Source organism: Dipodomys spectabilis, unplaced genomic scaffold, assembly GCF_019054845.1.
Source record: "Dipodomys spectabilis isolate Male_0828 unplaced genomic scaffold, ASM1905484v1 ptg000147l, whole genome shotgun sequence".
NCBI lineage: Eukaryota > Metazoa > Chordata > Mammalia > Rodentia > Heteromyidae > Dipodomys > Dipodomys spectabilis.
Genome location: NW_024870824.1, coordinates 14,132,338 through 14,153,845, shown reverse-complemented (window position 1 = coordinate 14,153,845; position 21,508 = coordinate 14,132,338). Strand labels below are relative to the sequence as shown.

At 36.3% G+C, this 21,508-nt stretch overlaps 1 protein-coding gene across 1 annotated transcript in view; it reads right to left on the bottom strand.

Annotated features, from left to right (window-relative positions):
- Positions 1 to 21,145, bottom strand: part of Stk32a (serine/threonine kinase 32A) — a 123,814-nt gene extending 102,669 nt beyond the window's left edge. The window contains exon 1 of the mRNA XM_042692129.1: positions 21,048 to 21,145. Coding sequence (XP_042548063.1) covers positions 21,048 to 21,099 — 52 coding nt within the window. The 5' untranslated portion in view covers positions 21,100 to 21,145. The remainder of the gene's footprint in view (positions 1 to 21,047) is intronic.
- Between the last annotated feature and the right edge of the window lie 363 nt (positions 21,146 to 21,508).

Here is a 21,508-nt window from a genome sequence, read left to right as displayed (position 1 = left end):
AAAAAATAATAATTATGCCAATCTACAATGATTAATAATGTATCTCTATTGTTTACACTGCCTCACATCTCAGATCATGGTTCAAGATTATGATCATGTCAAGTAAGTATATACATGCATAGGTACGCAGTGCAGACACCTTCATGTACATCATCTTATGTAATTCTTGCCAACAATCATCAAGTCATAAAAACAACTCTAGTATTTTATACATGAGTTATGTAGAATCAGAAAAGTGAAATCCCGCCAGGATTGGACCTTGAATTTGAACCTTATTTTGTGTGGCTCCAAATTGGTTGAACTACTTACTAGTTGTAAACTTCAAGTAAATGATTTAACATTTTTCAGTTTCAATTTACTCCTCTGTAAGATTTTCACCTAATATAGTATAGTCCCCAAGGTTATTGCGAGGTTATCAACATGGTGCTTATAAAGTATTTATTGGGCTGGAAGCTCAATACCTATGTATTATTTTTCTTATTATTATGCCTTTGGTAGTATTATTAACATTATTATCTGGTAATAAGTCAACCTTGGGGGCAACCCAGAATACTTTCCTCCTTCCTAAAATATTAGGCTAGCAGGGGGAGGATGGGAAGGGATGGGAAGGGGAAACAAAGGAGGAAGCTACAATGCTTGATAAGAAATGTGCTCATTATCTTGCCCATGTAATTGTAACCCCTCTGTACAGTATTTTCACAATAAAAAATTAATTAATTAATTAAAAAAGAAATAAAATATTAGGCTAACTGATGTTTCAACTTCACATGGGACAAACAGGGCCAAGAACAGGAAGGCAGACACTGGGTGTTTCCCTCATCTACTGTATCCACATCACCTAGAAGCATTTTGGCCACATGGCAGCTACATAATACAAGTGATACATAATAATTAAAACAAGAGGAAATGAAATGCCACTAGCAAGGCTTCATGGAATTCACATGGCTTTGGGGAAGAAAAATGATGTATTGCCTCAAGATGATTCCTTAATATGCAACTATTTCCAGTATAAACCCCCTAAGAAACATCTTATCAATACCTACTACTTCAACACTTCTGAAGGAGATAGTTGATAAAATCTCCATTTGAAAGTTATCCTACAATTACAACTTCAGATTTCTCTGGAGGCATTCGATTTCCATCTTAAATCTCCAAGATTGACTTACTCATTCTTTGAGCTCAGAAGCATTTATAGTGGCCATTTTCTACTCCATTTAGTCCACAACCACAAGTCTACTGGGTGAAGATAAAGAGGAAAATCTACAGCAACTGAAGGACAATCAACAGCAGGAGTATTCGTATCTCACTATGGCAACGGGAAGGGATTAACATGAAATTACAGTCTGCCAAACAGAGATGAAATCAGCAACAAAACCCAGTCACTGGTTAAGAAAAAAACAATTCTTCAGATCAATTTCACAGTTTTATTAAATTAGATGAATGTTCTAGCTCTGATGCTGAGCTCCCCAATGGGGCCAAATATGAAGAAAAGCTCCCTTACAGATAATCACGGGGAAGCCAGGCCCCCAGAGTCCCAGCTTTGCTAGCAAGGCAAGTAAGCAGACATCCACCAACACCTGGATGTCTGTGACACTGACAGAGCACAGAACCCAGGACTGTGAGACCAACCCTATTTTCAGGAGTTTATACCTGCCAAGGACAAGGATGATTCATGGATCTCTGTAAACCAACTCACTCCACAATCCAAAACAAAATTGCAATCATTAAATACCTTTCCTCGTTTTTTTTTTATTTTACTTTTGCTATAGCACATGTATTTTTGGAATCCAGATTCTCAGCTTTCTGAGGCATATAAGTGTAAATCAATATATAGAGAGAGACAAAGAAACAAACAAATACATGCAAGTGTTCATGTGTATGAGTATCTATGGGAATGGTGAGTTATGACTTGTTTTTGTTTGTTTGTAGTGCTGACATTTGAACTCAAGTCCTCATGCTTACTAGGCAAGTGCTTTACCACTTAATACATACTCCTGGACCTTCTTGCTTTAGATAATTTTCAAATAGGATCATATTTTTGCTCACCTCAGGCCACAATACTCCAACTTTGATCTCCCTCTTATCCAGGATTGCAGACATGGAGCACAATGCTTGAAAACAAACTGTTTTGTTTCTTGAATTTTTAAATAAAAATAGAATGATTTGATGAAAGATAAAAGTGATTTGAGTTAATGAAGTTTTGTACCAGAATCCTAGAACAAACAATTGTGCCATTAAGAAATTCATCTAGTCTTTCTCAGCTTCTAAAACCTTGTTTACATTGAGGGTAATTTTTATAAATAAAAATCCCTAATATTACCTTGGGATTAAAAATACAGAAAATCAGAAAGAAATAAAATAAAACCACCTTAAGATAACTATAATTCTTATTTTTAATCTATTTTCATCTTTTAAACATCTTTACTTTTATCTCAATTATCTATATCGTTATATATATAGTTTTACTATATATTACTAAAACATATACTATGTATTATTAAATATACTATATATCATTAAAATATTTTATTTTAAAAAAGCATAAAATAGCTGAGTACCTGTGGTTCACACCTATAATTTTAGCTACTCAGGAGGTTGAGGTCTGAGGATCATGGTTCAAAGCTAGTCTAGACAAGAATGTTGGTAAAACTCTTAATTAACCAAAAAAGTTCTAGAAGTGAAGCTTTGACTTAAGTAGTAGAGCACTAGCTTTGAGTGAAAAGCTAAGGGACAGACACCCTCCAGGCTCTGAGTTCAAACCCTATTAACAGCACATATAAACACAAGAAAGAGAGAGACAGAGAAAAACAGAGAGAGAGAGAGAGAGAGAGAGAGAGAGAGAGAGGTGGCAAAAAGCATCCTGGTGTTGCCATGTCTTTATATAGTATGAATTAATGTCCTTTCTTTTCCATTTTAGACATGAATTACTAGATTTCAAGATGGGCAATGAGGATTAGTGCACTTCCTTGATGTTCAGGTTTTAATCCCAGTGCATTCCCATCTCTTCAATGTACTTGGTTTTGCATGCTAATTACCATTAGAGCCCATTTCATATTTACCATTTGGTCCACTCAGCTGTGTCAGGTTATTCACTCTGATTAGTTTGTTGATTGTTCTCTTCTTGTATCATTTTCATTTTCCCTGGGGTTAATAATTGTCTTGTTGACACATGTGCTTAGTTATATGTATCTTTTTAACCTAATTCAGTCCTGAACTCTTTGTTTCTAGTTGTTCAATCCCTTCATCTCATTCAGAGGCATTAGAAACATTGTCCTTTTCCTGCAAATGTCTCTTCCAGAATCCTTTGAGTTACTCCAGTTCCAGCTGTTCAGCCTAGGGCCACACCACTGTCTTTCTGGGATTTCCTCTGTCACTGCCCTGATGACAGATTCCAGGATTTACCTCCTTATTTTAGAAAGCAATCTTACCATATCTTTGAACAAAAGTTTACATGGGAGATAAGACCTTGGAAATATCATGTCAATTATTTTTAATTCTTCTCACAAACAACTGGTAGTTGCTGAGTATTACTACTATGATATTTTCTGTCAAAAATTGGCAGTATTACACACCTTTGTTTCTAGTTTTGTTATTGTTGTTTGAAAGTCTAAAGCTATTTAGATGCCTGGTCCTTTGTATATGACATTTTCTTCTCCAGAATCATGCAGTATCATGGGTTTATATTAAGTATTTTAAAGTTTCATGGTGATATGGGCTTGATTTATTCATTATGACGAATTGTTGGCAGGTATACATAGATGAACGGATCAAGAAAATGTGATATATATATATATATATATATATATCACATTTTCTTGATCCGTTCATCTACTGAGGGGCATCTGGGTTGGTTCCGTATCTTAGCTATGGTAAATAATGCTGCAATAAACATAGTTGTGCTGGTAGCTTTAGTATGGTCTTGTTTGCGGTCATTTGGGTAAATGCCCAAAAGTGGGATTGTTGGGTCATAGGGGAGTTCTCTGTGGAGTCTTTTGAGGAACCTCCATACTGCTTTCCAAAGTGGTTGAACAAGTTTACACTCCCACCATCAATGCAGGGTTCCCTTCTGGCCACATCCCCTCCAGCATTTGTTGTTATTAGAGTTCTTGATTCTAGCCATTCAAACTGGGGTGAGGTGGAATCTCAATATTGTTTTGATTTGCATTTCTTTTATGGCTAGAGAGATTGAGCATTTCTTCATGTGTCTATTGGCCATTCTAATTTCCTCTTCAGAGAAGTTTCTCTTTAAGGCTTTAGCCCACTTGTTTATCAGGCAGTTGTTTCTTTGAGGATGTGTTGTTGAGGGATTTAATTTTTTTAGTTCCAAGTATATTTTAGATATGAGACCCTTGTCCATTGTATGGCTAGTGAAGATCTTCTCCCAATCCATGGGCTTTCTATTGATCTTGTTTGCTACGTCCTTTGCCATTCAGAAGATCTGCAGCTTCATGCAACCCCATTTGTCCAACCTTTCTTTGATTTGTTGTGTTCCTGGGTCTCTATTAAGAAAATTTCTGCCCGTGCCAAGGAGACCTAGGGTTTCTCCTATTCCATCCTGTAATGTTTTCAGGGTGTCTGCTTTGACTCCGAGGTCTTTGATCTATTTGGAGTTATTCTGGTACAGGGTGATATTTAAGGATCTAGCTTTAGTTCTTTATAGATGATTAACCAATTTTGTCAGCACCATTTACTGAAGAAGCTATCTTTCTTCCATTCTATTTTTTTAGCTCCCTTATCACAGATTAGATGGCTATAAGTCTGTGGGTTCATTTCTGGGTTTTCAATTCTATTCCATTGGTCCTGAGGTCTCTTCTTGTGCCAGTACCAAGCTGTTTTATTTACTATGGCTTTGTAGTAGAGTTTGAAATTTGGTATTGATATTTCTCCAGCACTGTTCTTTCTGTTAAGGATTGTTTTTGCTATTTGGGGTCTTTTATTGATTGCCTCTTCTATTTCCTTGAAGAATGAGGTTGGAATATTGATAGGTATCACATTGAATTTGTAGATAGCCTTGGGAAGTATTGCCATTTTCACGATGTTGATCCTCCCAATCCAGGAGCATGGGAGGTTTTCCCACTTTCTAAGTCCTACTTTGATTTTCTTTTTCAGGTTTTTAAAGTTTTCATGGTGAGGTCCTTCACTTCTTTAGTTAATTCCTAGGTATTTTATTTTTTGTGGGGCTATTACAAAAGCAGTTGCTTTCGTGATTTCAGCCATGCTCTTCTCATTGTAGGCATACAGAAAAGCCATCAGAAAGTATGACATCACCCTATTTGTTTGGAAATGGAAAGACCTGGAAAAAATTATATTAAGTGAAGTAAGCCAGGCCCAGAGAAAAATAGGTCCCATGGTTTCCCTTATTTGCAATAACTAGTATATGTCTGGGACAACTAGAAAAGGTCAAAAGCTATGTACATATGACCAGATAAGATGAAGCAAAATGAACCCCAGGACAGAGACACAAGTGGTTTTTATCTTTCTTGCTATTGTTTCTAATAAGGTACCTTATGATTTTTTTGTTGCTTTGTATGTCCCTCCCCCATGGTATAACCCCTGTTTTCACTGTATCTGATGTTGTTATAATTTGGGGAAGGGAAGGAAAAAACCAAAATGTTTAAATAGGAATACAGGTTGACCCACTGTAACAATATGTACAAGACACTGTTGAAAAATGAACTTTACAATTTAGGTGGGGGGGAGTATAGTTGTGGAGGTGGGAGGGAAGAGATGGTAGGGGAAAAACAAAGGAGGAGGCAACAATGCTTGATAAGAAATGTACTCATTACCTTGTTCATGTAACTGTAACCCCTCTATACAGTATTTTCACAATAAAAATCTTATTAAAAAATAAAAAATGGCGCCTAATCTTTTTAAAAATATCTCTTAGGGTGGAGGGTAATGAGAGGGGAACATGAATGGAAGGAGGAAAGGAAAGCAAATGCAGTCAGTATATTCAAATGTACCTTGAGGGTAGGGATGAGAAGGAAAAATGGGGGAGAAGGAAGGACGGGATAACATTAATCAAGATGCCTTGCACTCATAACCTGAGTTACAGAATTGTACCCTCTTTACATAACTACATAATAATAGTTGTGTTTTTTCTTAAAGAATGCCTTTTTTTTTCTAGGTCAGGGATGTGGCTCAAGTGATAGAATGATTACAAAAGACCCTGGATTCAACCTCAAAACAACAGCAACAACACACTTTTCTTTTGATAGGATAAATCAACGTATACAGTAGAAAAATATAGGTTTAAAAAAGTTTGCCAAGCTGTTCAAAGCAACAGGACATTTCTTATACAGATAATCAAATAATCCTTCTTTCCAATTCCCTCAACCATTGCCTCTACTTCTAGAGGGGCAGGGAACCACCAGCTGCTGAGCTATTGAGGATCTCCATAGTGTGTGTGTGTGTGTGTGTGTGTGTGTGTGTGTGTGTGTATGTGTATATATATGAGCATTTCTTGGCTTTCTTCATTTGGCTTAAGACTTGGTTCTCTGGTTTGAAATGTTAGCAGAAGGATCATGAGGCTGGGCATAGCACCCTAAGGGGACAAAGAGGGAGCATGACCTTTCCAACATCTTCATTTCATACTTCCTGCATTCAGAATGCAGAGAAAACAAGTTTTTCTTCATTTAAGCCACCTAACTTGGTATACTTAGAATAGCAGAGCTAGGAAATGAATATAATGCCTGACTCAAAAGTCTAAGCTCATTTACACTAGGCAATACTACATTCTCTTCACATTCATCCCAAACACAAGGAGAATGACACATCCAATCTTGAAGATGAATAAAATGTTGAGGAGTAGAAATACTAGCTAATTATAATTCTACTTACAAAGTTGTGGAGCATACACTTACTGTTGAAGAAATAGATCTGAGAATCAAGCAGGGCAAGGCAGCTCTGTTAAGAACCTAGAAGGGAGAGTTCGGGAATTCTACAGCAGCACTCCAACACCCGGAAGAGGGGAGATTAAGAGGCAGCCATTCTGCTGTGTACCATTTCTGCTTTTTTTCTTTTTTGGTCAGTCGTGGGGCTTGAACTCTGGGCCTGGGTGCTGTTACTCAGCTCTTTAGCTCAAGCCTACCACTCTACCACAGCACCACTTCCGGTTTTCTGGTAGTTTATCGGAGATAAGAGTCTCCTGGACTTTCCTGCCTGGGCTGGCTTTAAACTGTGATCCTAAGATCTCAGCCTCCTGAGTAGCTAGGATTACAGGTGTGAGCCACCGGCACCTGACTCCATTTCCATTCTTTTTTTAAAATTTGTTTTTATTTTTTTCTTTCCTTTTTAAATTGTTATTATAAAAGTGGTGTACAAAAGAGTTATAGTTCCATAAGTCAGGTAATGAGTACACTTCTTTTCAGACAATGTCATCCCTTCCCTTGCTCTCTCCCAAATTTACCCTCATCTCCACCCACAAGTTGAATAGTTCATTTTCAACTTAGTGTATAATGAGTAATATTGCTGCATTTGTTTACCCTTTGTCCTTCCATTTCTTTTTTTTAGTAAGTTTTTCTTGTGAAAATACTATGCAGAGGGATTGCAGTTACATGAGAAAGGTAATGAGTACATTTCTTATCAAGCATTGTTGCCTCCTCCTTTGTTTTTCCCCTAACATCCCTTCCCTTCTACCTCCTCCACTACAGCACCCCCTCCCCGCCTAAATTGTAAAGTTCGTTTTTCAATATAGTGTCTTGTATATCTCATTTTTGCAATGGATCAACCTGTATCTCTATTTAAACAATTTGCTTTTTCCCTTCCCCTCCCCAAGTTATATAGATATAGTGAAAACGGGTTATACGGCGGGGGAGGGACATACAAAGTAACAAAAAAAATCACATGGTAGCTTATAAATATGTTAGAAACAATAGCAAGAAAGAAAAAAATCACTTGTGTCCCTATATTGGGGTTCATTTTGCTTAACTTCATCTTCTCTGACCTTTTCTACTTGTCTCAGACATAGACTAATTATTGCAACTAAGGGAAACCATGGAATGTATGTTTCTTTGGGCCTGGATTACTTCACTTAATCCATTTCCATTCTTAATGGATGTGCTGACCACTGAAAGTGTCCATGGTTATCTCAATCTGCATGAAAATAAAACGATGCATTCTGGTCTTGAAAGCCAACTGCTTCAGGTTGGATAAGCAAAGGACTGGTGTGTTCAGCAGTGATGTGCAGCCTGCAGATTCAGGAATGGGCCTCACTCTAGTTATTAGCTGACTACAGGGCTCCTTCATGAAAAATATCCTAAAGAAAACAGAAACAAACATTGTTCTGTACTGTCACATGAGAGTAAAGGCTGTAGTCTCCCCATAGTAAATGCCCTTCAAGGCTTCATTTTAAGAGTTTTCTTTGAGCAACTCCACTCACGGATATATACCTCCAAAGAATTAAAAACAGGCACTCAAACATATACTGTGCACTAATGTAAACGGTAGCATTATTCACAGTAGTACCAAAATAGAAATAACCTAGCTATCCAACACACATAAATAAATAAAGGTTGTAAATATGTAAAATAGAATATTATTCAGCCATAAAAAAGAATGACGTTCTGATAAATTCTACACAAAGTGAAGTGAGACAAAATAATGGATAAATCTGAATTTGACCCAGATGAGCAAAATTCGTAAGGTGAGAAAGTAGAATGAGTTACCAATACAGAATATAGAAGGAATTGAATTATTGTTCAATGGAGATAATATCTCTGTTTGGAAAGAAGAAGTCCTGGAAATGGACGGTTGTACAACATTATGATTGTACTTAATGTTGCTGAATTCTATACTTAAAATGGCAAATTTTATGTATGTATATTTTTATTATAAAAATGCCTAAAAGGGAGCCAGTCTTAAATAAATGGTATAAAAAATGTCCACAAATCTTTTAAGTACTATACAAATCTTTAAAGTACTATTCATACTTGTAATTAATCCTATGTAAATAAACCAGTGAAACTTCTCTGAATATTATTTTGCTGTAGAAATGATTTAAAATTTCTAATATAAAGGATATTTATCCATTTACTCCTGCCACAAAAACTTCAGAATTAAAGAATTATTAAGCCATAAAGTCAAAATGCATTATATGTATGTATAAAATTAGCATAATGAAGCTCAAAAAAAAATCTATAAACTAAGTAAAGATTGGGAAAGAAAAAGGGACATAAAAGTATTCATAGAGAGAGTCAATTTACTAGGCATGTAGTAATTAGATATGTATGTTTGTTTATTTTATTTTGTTTTTATTCATTTTTTGGCTGGTCCTGGGGCTAGAACTCTGGGCCTGGGTACTACCCCTGAGCTTTTGTGCTCAGGGATAAGAGTCTCCCAGACTTTCCTGCTCCTGGCTTTGACCTTTGATCCTCAGATTTCAGCCTTCTGAGTAGTATATTATGAAATTTTAAATGTTTATATTGTAGAATTTGACAGTCAGTAGACTGTACTTTCAACAAGTCAACAAATCTTAAGGAATTGAGACAAACTCACAGTATGAGTGAAAATAAGGGAACAGAAATACATAGGAACACTATCCTAGATACACCTAGATTTTTATACATATGCATGTACTTTAGAAAGACTACTAGTATTCAGTAAGGTAGAAAGTTGAACAAAACAGACCTGCCATGAAGTTACATTCTAATGACAAGAAAACATAATGAACAAATAAGTCAATTTAAACAAGAAATAATGTAGTGGGGAAAAGTTCTGAAGGATTCTAATACCCCAAAATATTAGTCATGGTTATATATGGTGTGAATAGGATCTTTTTTTCATTTTGCATTTATTATCCAAGTTTTCTAGAACTCATATGCATTACTTTTGTAATTAAAATACTTTGCTGACATATATGCCTAAATACATAGATCCTTAGGGCAGCTGCAGTGAAGCTCATCTGCCTTCACATAGGACATTCATTCCTTCTACAGTTCCCTCAATTGTAACTTCAGGAAGAACAGACATTATAGTCTTGAGTAAAGTCCATAGATATAGCAGGCAGGCCAATTCAGGGACACAAGACTTAAGTGGAAATTCTTTTTTCAACTTCAATTGAGCCTTATTTTAAATCAATTTTCTTGATATTATGTTCTGAGTAGAAAATGAATTTTTTAAGGTAGCAATGACTTCAGTATTATATAAAAGTGAAAACAGATTATTCTGCAGGTGTTGTACAAAAGTATTTGTTGGTGATGATGATGACGACAATGACGATGACGATGATGATGATGATGATGATGATGATGATGATGATGGGGAAGAGGAGATGGAAGATAAGAAGAAAAACAGTAAAACAAATTTGGGAAAGATTTGGATAGTTGTCATTGAGATAGTGACTAGAAAATTTTGGGTTATAAGAAAGAAAGCAGCCTCCTCCTTTGTTTACCCTTCACATCCCTTCCCAGACTCCCCCCGCTCCCCCACACCCAATCCTCAAAAAAAATAAAATAAAAAAAAAAAAGAAAGAAAGAAAAAAGAAAAGGTAAGCAAAATCTCTTTCAAAGTAGTGCTAACCTCAGTGATTACTTCTAGGAAAGAAAGATCTCAATAAGAAAGCCACAATCAGTGATCATAGTGCCATCTACAATACACAAGTGTGGCTAACAGCAAAGGTGAAAATGAGTGTCCCTGCAAATGGAACTACTCTCTGCTCAGAACAGGATTCAGAGCTATACCCACCTTGGGTGCTTAATGATTCTCCCTACAGATGAAAATAATCCAGTGTTTGGTTATTTAAATGTGTCTCTTGGTTCTGGTTGTCTAGACTGGGAGAATACCTATGTTGAAAGCAATGAGATTCATTTTATACAATGGTTCAAAGGATAGTCTTATGACTATCTGATTTCAGGTCAGTGGCTTTATGTATTATGATTGCTAGGTACTTTTACCATCATTTTTGACAAGAATATTCCTGCATGGGAAATGCAATTTAACATTGTTTACTTCACAATAAACTTCCTGAGGTACTCAGTACCTGTGTATGGAGGTAAGTGATGCTGAGAGCTTGGGAAATGGTCTGTACTACCTACCAACCCAGCCTACAACCTGGGAACCTGGGGCAGGTGGCACCACCATGCTTTCAGTAAGAATGTCATGGTGAAGCTCACCTGAACCATTCCTTAATCAGCACACAGATCCCTTCTATGGATGGAGGATGGCAGAGTTCTGAGTTCCAGATCTGTACCAAGGAAAACATGGAGATGTGAGCCAAGGCTCCCATTCCCCAGGACATGGTACATTTTTCCCTTTAGCTATCACATGTAAACACAAACTGAAAGATCAAATTAATATAAATCTGGAGACTACAAGGTAGGACACCATCAAAACCCTTGTACACCCATGTTCATTACTTTACTATTCACCATAGCTGCATTGTGGAAATATCCCAGATGCCCTACAACAGACAAATGGATCAAGAAAATATTCTATGTTCTCAGTTTCTTTAGCTGGATGGCTCTTCTCTGCCTCCCTTCTTAATTTCAGCCTGTCCCTTTCTTTTCTCTCCCTCTCTCTTTCCCAAGGTAGACTCATAAATCCCAACCACTCGGACCCTGAGAATTAAAACCCATATCTTTGTATCTCTAGGCCAGATTTTGCCACTCATTGCTGGACATACCATTCCAGCCTCCTACTTGACATCTCCAGTTAGAAAAGCATCATTTCTAGATGCCTCTGCATGCTCAAGCACCTCAGCACTTATCTTGGTCCAGCAGAACATAGATTCAACCCCCATTTGTCCTTTCCATCTTGCCCTACATACAAACCATCACGAACTCCTTATTTTATATAAAGAAATACATGTGGAAGAAACGTTCATCTTTCATCACCACAGGCACTTTGTTGGCCCTGGGCACTATCATCTTACACACTTCGACAAAGATAATGGTCTTAATAAAATAGGTCACTTCTGATTTTCTTTCTCATCTCAGCCACTTAACTAAGTTCTGTGCACAGCATTTATTGAATAATGCAATTATGGATTTAGATTTCATAGATCATAACAGCATATATTCTCTTCTGACCCTCTGAAAAATAAATCCAAGGAAGAAAAGGAAAAGCCAATATTGGATAGCTTTGATTTTTTTAATTTGCCAAGTAAAAGCATTGAAAGCTATAATTATGATAATTATAGTAATAATCACTAACATTCATTGAGCAATTACCATGTACCAGGCACTAGCTAAGTGCTTTACATGGATAATCTAAAAGATTTCCACAAAAACTGTAAGAGGCAGACACTGTTATTAACCCCCTTTTACATACTAGAAAACAGGATTGGAGAGGCAAATTGCCAGTGTAAGCTCTCACTATGAAAAACAGTTTCTATTTCCACAAACTTAAATACAACATACAACAGCAGCACCGACGAAGGCATAAGCTCAGAATTAAAGCGAGTGGGTTTAAATTTATTACCATCAACACTATTACTCATCCTCATTTTTCTCTTCACAGACTAATGAAAACTGGGTCATTGTGTGGCATTCATCTAGACGTGTCTAGGAAATCCTGATTTTTCCTATAACTCTGTAACACCAGGGTACTAGTTAAGGTTAAAGGTCAGCTATAAATCCAACTGCTGGTAAAAATCATGTAATTCACTGTTCTAGCATTATCCCAAATGGCTAAGCAGCAAACAGTTAAGACTAATACATTGAGAACTTGGCAAGAGCTTTAAGAATGTAATTGGAAATTCTCCAGAGACTTGTCCTCCAAAGATGGCAGTTGTCTGCCCTGTCAGCACTTCCTTTTTATGAATGGTGCCTAAGAAATCTGGGGTTTGCTGACACCATCACTGGGGCCAAGAACAAACAATGGACACTAACAATTCTTCTGCTGCTTGGTTCCTAATTCATAAGTTTGTTTGGAAGTTAGGAACACATCGACGCTTACTTTACAAGAAATAACTTCTTCAGATGCAGAGCAGTTGGGGGAAATGGTGGATTAACATCTCTCACCTTAGATGTCTTCCGTTGAATAAAAGTCCCGGTAGTAAGCAAAATCTGTCTTGTCATACTTCAAATTCATTGTGGGTTGTATTTGTTTAATTGAATTCATGTTCTAGAGTCATCAAACAATATACATTACCGGTGAACATATTTGATTTTCCCGGATGCTATCTTTCTATATATCATGGGTCATGCTAATAAATCATATGACAGTAAAGAGGGGATTTACTAAGTATCTACAGCGTCTAGACTCCTTACTCAATTTCTTGACTTAAGTTCCAAGGAATAGGGGTTGGCATGTAAATAAATGTCTGTAAGATACCTTACAGCAAGGGTCACACAATACCACTAAAAATATGAGCCAAAGGTAACCCATAATCTTTATGCGTGTGTGTGTGTGTGTGTGTGTGTGTGTGTGTGTGTAAGAACAAATAAGTTTTTTTTTACATTTTAAAATGTTTAGGAAAAGTCAAAAGAATAATACTTAATTTGGCAACTGAACATTTTTTGAAATTCAAATCTCAGTGTCCAGAAATGATTTTTATTGTAAGAGCCATATTCATTTCTGCAATGCCTATGACTACTTCCAAATTACAAGAATGGTTGTGACAGATACTTTCCACATTGCCCTCAAAGTATAAAATATGCACTATCTAACACATTAGAGAAAAAAAGTTACTTTTGCTCTTATAGGATTTGAATTTAAGGCCTGAAGCTCCCCCAGGTTGCTTGTTAAGCTGGTTATCTATTACTTCAACCATGCCTCCAGGCCTGCTTTTTGGTTATTGTTTTAGAAATACACTCTGGAGGACTTTTCTTGCTCAGGCTGGCTTTAACCTTTGATATTTTAGATCTCTACCTCTCAAGTAGCTAGAATTACAGAAATGAGCCACACCACCCAACTCATTATAGAAAAGTATGACAGAATCCCTATTTTAAATGAGTGCTATGTATAAATTTGAGGATCCAAAGATAAAGACTATTCAATTATAAGGTAAAGTTAATTTTTATCAACAAAATTCCTCAAGAAACAAAGGAAAAAATAGTTTATGAAGTAAAAGTAACACTTATTATATAGCTTACTGAATCAAAAATTTATAGCCCTAAAAATTTCTACACAGTTTTACTTTTACCATATAAACTGTAGTCATGATCACATTTGATAAATCATCATTCCATTTTTGATAAGTTTTTGTTTCCAAATGAAACTTCCATGGCCATATGGCAATGCATAGGTAAAAATCTCTAAATAATTGGTAAGACTTGAATGTGTGAAGTGACATCAAACACTGTCATTGTTATTAAAATCACAGCTGCAAACCAGCAGAAATTAGCTGTCTGTAAGGTCTTTGTGCCCATTCTTACTGAAGACTCTAGTCTTTGAGTGATGATCAAGTTGTCTGAACACAGAAACTGACTTAGAGACTTATTTTTATAATCTATGTAGCTCTGAGATTAAGATTTTTAAGTGTCTATGATTTTGTTATTCAGTAATCAACAAGTAACTTCACCAGAATTTGTTCATATGATGCTCTTGATTTTAATATTATAAGCAATCATATTGATGGTATAATATTTGATGTCACCAATTTGATGCTTTTCTCAGGAGAAACATACATCTCAAAATTAAACTAAACTACCTGTGTTTTTCTCATTAATTAGATTAACATGAATTTTGCTACAATACAGCATATGAAAAAACTTTCAGAGTCAAATGATGGCTCTTCCTTGTGGAATACAAGTGGAATAGAAAAATTCTATTTTTTAACTAAATTGCATAACAGATACTTCACACACAAAAAATATTAAGCCAGCAGGAAAAAAAATCAATGAAAAAAGGATATGTCTAAACGAAAAAGACTTGATTGCAATCTTTCGTTTCCAAAATAGAAATTTATAGAATAATATGTACCAAAAACATTAAAATGTTTTTCATAAAAATAATCACTTTAAAATAAAAATGAAAAAGATTGAAATCTCAGTTCTTTTGATAATTTTAGAATAGACTAATCATTTAATAGGCTAATGACATAGTGGACCTTCAAAAGTGAGAAATAACTTTTCTAATTTATGTAGATTCTCCACCACGTGACTCAGAACTTACTTCTCTGGGAACCACAAAGATGTCTATATTCTTCCAGTTTGTTTCCTTCTCCCTCTCCAATCCCTTAATGACAAATAAAGTGCTTACAAGTTTAAATTATTTCAGTAAGCAGTGTGACCTGATGTGATTTCCACCAAATGGCTTCACTGAAGCTTAGACTGTTCAAGACGTCCTATGATTTAAAGAAGACAATTCTCACTAGAAAAATTTCCTCTAACTTTTCTAATCATTCTCATGTAAAATAATAAATGTAACAGAAGGCATTGCTCAAGCCTGTGTCTCCTCAGGGACAATACATGGACACTCAAATAACAGATTCTCAAAGTCCTGCATAGCTGCTGGAATCCATTCAGGACTATCCTATTTCTCTTGGATTGCAAATCTGTGGCTAATTTTCTTGATCCAACATTTTGAAGGACCCCATTGCCTCTGTCAAGAAGATATTGGGAAACTGGAACCAACTACATATCCTAGGAGACCAGTGCTGCCAAATGAAAGAACTTTGAGTTTTCACCAAGTCCAAAGAATAATGCAATAAGCCAGCTCTCTCTCTCTCTCTCTCTCTCTCTCTCTTTCTCTCTCCCTCTTTCCCTCTCTCTCCCTCTCTCTCTTTCTCTCTCTCTCTCTCCCTCTCTCTCCCTCCCTCTCTCTCTCTTTCTCTGAAAGCTCAAGACATTAATGAACTCTTTAGAGAAACTTTTTAACCTAAGGCCAATTCACTACAATACTCCAGGCACAAATGCTGCTCTTGGTTTCATTAAGCCAAATTGATCACCTCTGTATTTTTTGCATTTATACTTTTGCATATTGTATATTACACAATTTACATATTACATATTACACAATTTTCTACTTTTCTCATGTTGAAAATTCCAGTCTCTCCTGTTTTTAAAAGTGATTGTTTATCTGTAAGTTAACCTGGAAAACTCCAGTGATCTGAGATTTTCCCCCCACATCCCATGCATTTGTTCCCACTAATGATCTCTGACTTTTAAAATGTGTTTGTTGTTGTTGGTGGTGGTGATTTTTTGTGAAACAAACAAGCAACAACCGAATAAAACATAAACAGTGAACTTGGAAAATAAAGTGGATTTAAGGGGAAAACATGAATATTAAAAACAAGACTCAACTATACTCCTTTAAAAAAAACCTCAAAATGTTTTACTATGGAATTATTCCATTTAGTAAGGTAGGTACAGAGGGCAACTTTTCATTGTGTCTGTTCATCAAGTGGAATTATTTACCAGTTTTAAAGTTTAAAAACAAACAAAACTAGGCATCAGTGGCTTCATTTGTAATACTAGTTACTCAGGAGGCTGAGGTCTGAGATCAAGATTTCAAGTCAGACAAGAGATTATGGTCTCCAATTAACCAGTAAGAACTCGAGGCAGGGGTACAGGTGGACCCATTGCAACAATGAGATGTACGAAAAACAAACTTTGCAACTTTGGCTGGGGGGAGGGGGGGATGGGAAGGGATGAGAAGGAGAAACAAAGGAGGAGGCAACAATGCTTAATAAGAAATGTACTCATTACCTTGCCCATGTAATTGTAACCCCTCTATACAGTATTTTCACAATTAAAAAAAAAAGCTGAGCAAGGTCCTGAGTTCAAGTTCTAGTATCATACAAAAGAAAAGAAAAAAAAGAAAGAGAATAAGGAGGGAGGGAGGAAGAGAGAGAAAGAGAGAGAGAGAGAGGATGAGAGAGAAAAACAATGAAAGAGAACAGAAAGCCCGAGAGAAGTAAGAAGTTAAAAGTGTTTTTGTCCATTCATAACTTGGCTTCTTATAAAAGATTTTTAAACGTTTTTACATAATCTAATTGAATCCAATTCAATCAGTAGAATTATAAGTAGATCATATTCACTATGTTGTCCAAAAAGTTGTATTTCATAGTATTTCAAAGAGTTCATGCTTAGTTACTCTGATGCAAATAAATATTACTTTTAATTAGTATTAAGTGGGTGGTTGCTTTATGAGGAACACCTTTGCTTTATTTTCCTTAATCCTCACAATTACTCAGTAAAGTATGATCATTATTACTTATATTTTACAAATAAATATTTTGCACACTACAGGTAACAAATGTGAAACTTTTTGCAATCAAATAACTTGCCCAATTATCTCTCTGAATTAATTTCTTAGTAATGATTCAGGCTTGGAGATTTTTTTTTATGGTTCCCCCCCTTCAGAGCAGTTTCTAACTAGTCACATTGACTAAAGTGTTTAATCGTGATTGATCAAAATACTTCCCCTTTATTTTTTGTCATAGAAAGATGCAGATCAATAGTGTGTGGAAAGTTGAGATTTGTAGATATCAAGTCTTTGAACCATTCTAGTATCAGAAAGATATTGATATTTTTAGTCTGTTATTCTCCCACTATAAAAACATGTTAACACAACTAGAAAGAATATAGTATCAAAAATTAAATAATAAGTATTAATGCTTCAGTAATTTTGCTTGTAGGTAAATATCCACAAGAACTAAAAACAGGGACATAAATGGACATCTGTTTGCCAATATTTTTAAGCAAAATTTTTCACAATAATCAAACAGTGGGAAAAAACAAATGTTACTTGAGTGCTGGAAAAATAAACAAAACACAAAATAGTTATAAAATGTACTATTAGTCAGCTTTCAAAGGGAAGGGAATTCTGACACATGCCAGAACATATCTGAATCTTAAAAACCACCACAAAAAGGTTAAATTTGATATGATTCCATTTATATAAAGTTCTAAGAATATTCAAATTCATAGAAACAAAGTCATATGCTGCTTGTTAAGGGCTTGTTGAACCAGAGAATAGGAAATTTATGGCAAAGTAGATATAAGTTACAGGTTGGGGAGATGGAAAATGTCAATAGATGAGTAGTGGTAATAAGTGTTAACAGCATGTAAGCACTTAATGCCTTAGACTTGGACATTTAAAATCATCAAAGTGGACTGAGTGTGGTGGCTCATGGGTAATCCCAGCTACTGAAGGATAGATAGATAGACAGGAGGTTCATGGTTCAAGGTCAATGTAGGCAAAAAGTTAGAAAGACTCATCTCACAGAGAGCTGGGCGTGCTGGCATGTCTTTCAAACAGCTATGCTAAGAATGTGTAAACAGGGGAGTCATGGTCCAGGCTGCACAGGCAAAACTCAACACTGTTAAAACAACAACAAAAATAAACAAATTTTAAAAAAACTGAAAGGGCTAAGAATGTGGCTCAGGTGATGGAGCACCTGCCTTGTAAGTGTGAGGCCCTGAGTTCAAACTCTAGTACTGGTGGATTGTGTGTGTGTGTGTGTGTGTGTGTGTGTGTGCGCGCGCGCGCGCGCCACAATAAAAATAAATAATTATGACTTAAGTATGCACTGAGATATAAAAGCTAAAGCCATAAAATCACATTATCATTTGAAAAGAAGATAAAGAAAATGAGCTCAACAGTAAGCAAATATACTACTACTTTTCTGTTTACCAGCATTGTAAACCTCATGTGTTCCCCCCAAAAATCAACATTTTAACAACAGATGATATTGCAAGATCAGATATCAGAACACCAAGGAAGACAAGTGTTGGGCTGAATTCTAGCAAGAATTGCTTATCTCAAGGGGCATCCAGAACAAGGTATCTTATTTCTTAATTATAAGTGAAATGAACAAAGACACTTTTCTGTTAGAAAGAGATTTTTGAAACATTGCTTTGGACAAATTGGCTTGAGTTTCTTCTCAAATCTCTTGAAGGAAATAGCCAATACTTGTTTATTACAAACTGGAATTCTTTTTCACAGTACTATTTAAATAATTAAATTGGTTCATTTTAGTGCCCTAGCTTCAGGTCCAGTGTGATTATTCATACAAAAATATGGATATAAAAATGACACAGACATTAGGACTCTCGAATTAATCAATGGTTCTCATGGTGCTTGTTTTTACTGGTCAGAATTTCCTCAGCAATCAAATAAAAATGTATTTTGTGCTCTATCCAGAGGAGCCAAGGAGCCAAATAAACTTTCCAGAATGTACTGAATTAAAAAAATAAATTCAACCACCTTATAACCATATTAATGTGTCAATTAAATACAGCCACACTGGTCAGAGAATGATAGGATAGAGGCAGCTATTCATGCCCAGGTTTGTCATGATTTGAGTTTTGGACTTGCTTTCTCTGTGTTTGAACTAGTCAACTCCTATCTTCACAGAGCTAGCTCCTCAACTTTTGAGGCTTCAAATCTCACCTCCCTGATCAGCTCTAACCATGCCTGGTCACTTACTTCCTTAGTGATGTTGTAACACCATCTGAAATTTTCTGGGTGGTGCATTCATTTGTTTGCTTGTCTATTTGCCCTCTTTCATGAGGACACAGGCTACAGAGAGACAGAGTGAGACCATTTTGGTTCCTCCACTGTTCTTTATTTCCTACCGTGTGAACCTGCCCTTCTCTTTCCTCTGCTCTCAAGTGTGTGTGTGTGTGTGTGTGTGTGTGTGTGTGCATGCGTGTGTGTGTGTGTGAATGAGTTTGGAAGTTAGTACTGCAGGAAGCATGGGCCCATTGCTAGGCTCAGCTCTCTCCATTATGGATATTTCAATGGATTCTTCCACTGGATGCAGCAGTAGACAACAAAAAGATAGCAGGTTGTTATGATATATGTTGTTAAGAAATATTTGCCTGGTTCTTAAGCCTAACTCTAGTTCAACATTGTTTTTTGTTTCTTTGTTGTTTGTTTTCCACTGGAGGCAGTTATAAAGCAGTGCCTCTTTTCTAGTTGTCATGATCCATTGAGTGTATAGTTGTCATGATTCATTCAGCTCCCTATGAGAAGGACTGGCTGTGTATTCTCAGCACACACCTATACCAGCACCATCAAATGTGTAGTATCCCCACAAACTGCTAGCTCCCTTTCGCTCTGTTCTATGAAGACTTGCCCTTATGCAAACATTTGTTCAGAATATACAGGGAGCACAATGAAACAGATCAATAAAAGGCAAGTCTACTTGTCTTTTCGCTTTAGGGATGGAAAAATCATGGAGCATCTCCAGACTCCAGAGGCTTGTTTACAATACTTGCTAAAGCAAAGGAAGAGAAAAAAATAACAATGGGAAAAATGTTAAGATCTTTACAGCTCTACATGTCCCTTTCATTCACATACACATACCTATTTACATGACAGACTAGGAAATGGAAGTTTTCATCTTGGGTGGCCATGAACCTTCTGAAAATAAGTACTTTTTGTTACAAAAAAGGGGCAAACTAGAAGATTGCCATGCTTAGGGATCAACTGTACTTATGTGGTTGAGGGATATAATCTTAGTTTGGAATATTTGCCCCAAACTAGTGCTCTACCACTTGAGGCACAGCTCTATATCTAGCTTTGTAGTAGTTACTTGGAGATAAGAGTCACAGACTTTCCTACCTGGGCTGGTTTCAAACCATAATCCTTGGATCTCATCCTCCTGAGAGCTAGGATTACAGGTGTGAGCCACCATCCCCAGGGGCTTCTTTCATTATAACCTCAGGTGGTGAATTGTGTCTTGGACCAGAAGCACAGCCATTGGAAGTCCACAAGTCACCCACCTGGAGTAGCTGGGGTTTCTTAATATCATGAGTACTGATTATTATTCACATACAATCTGATACTATACAGAATTTTCTGCAACACCTAGAAATGGTGGTCATGTCCTCTGTGAAAGAAGCCCCATTTGTTTAGTTGATAAATGAACTACTCCCATAGCCATCACACACTTGAAACATTGTTCCCTTTGGACAAGTGAGCACCCTGGGATAGCTTCAATTAAGAAAACTTCCAGAGGTCTCTCAGAAAATAAACGAATACAACCCAGCTATTAGCACAGAGAATCCTTCAGTTTACTCTTGCATTTTTACCTTTTTCTTTAAAGCCCACACTTTACATGTAGATCATGCTTACATTTTACATGTAAAACTCGGAGCATGTATTTGAATTTCACGAACTTCCAGTTTTTGATGCCAGGATCTAGCCTGTCTTACCATCTGCATTTTCATCAAACACTGGTGGTTTGCTTGACGTGTTGGCTCCCATGGTCAAGTCTGCTCTAATATGGGCCCTCCAGTTACATTATCCTGTAGTGTTCTCGTCCTAGCTCAAAAGAGGTTCCAGAAACAGTTGTGTATCTAGAAGAAAAATAAAAGCAATGTTACTCTTATATCAAGGAATAGAATAGATGTCTTAGATATAGATTAAGTCTAAAATATTAGTCTAATCTATATCACTACAATCAAAATTTCTATCCTTGAATATTATGAATTTATTAACAATAAAACATCAAGCTACAGCCAGGCACTGGTGGCACATGCCTGATATCCTAGCTACTCAGCAGAGATCTGAAAGTCAACGATTGAAGCCAGCTTGAGTAGAAAAGTCTATGAGATTCTTATCTCTAATTAACCACCCAAAAGACAGAAGTAGAGGTGTGGCTCGAACAATACGA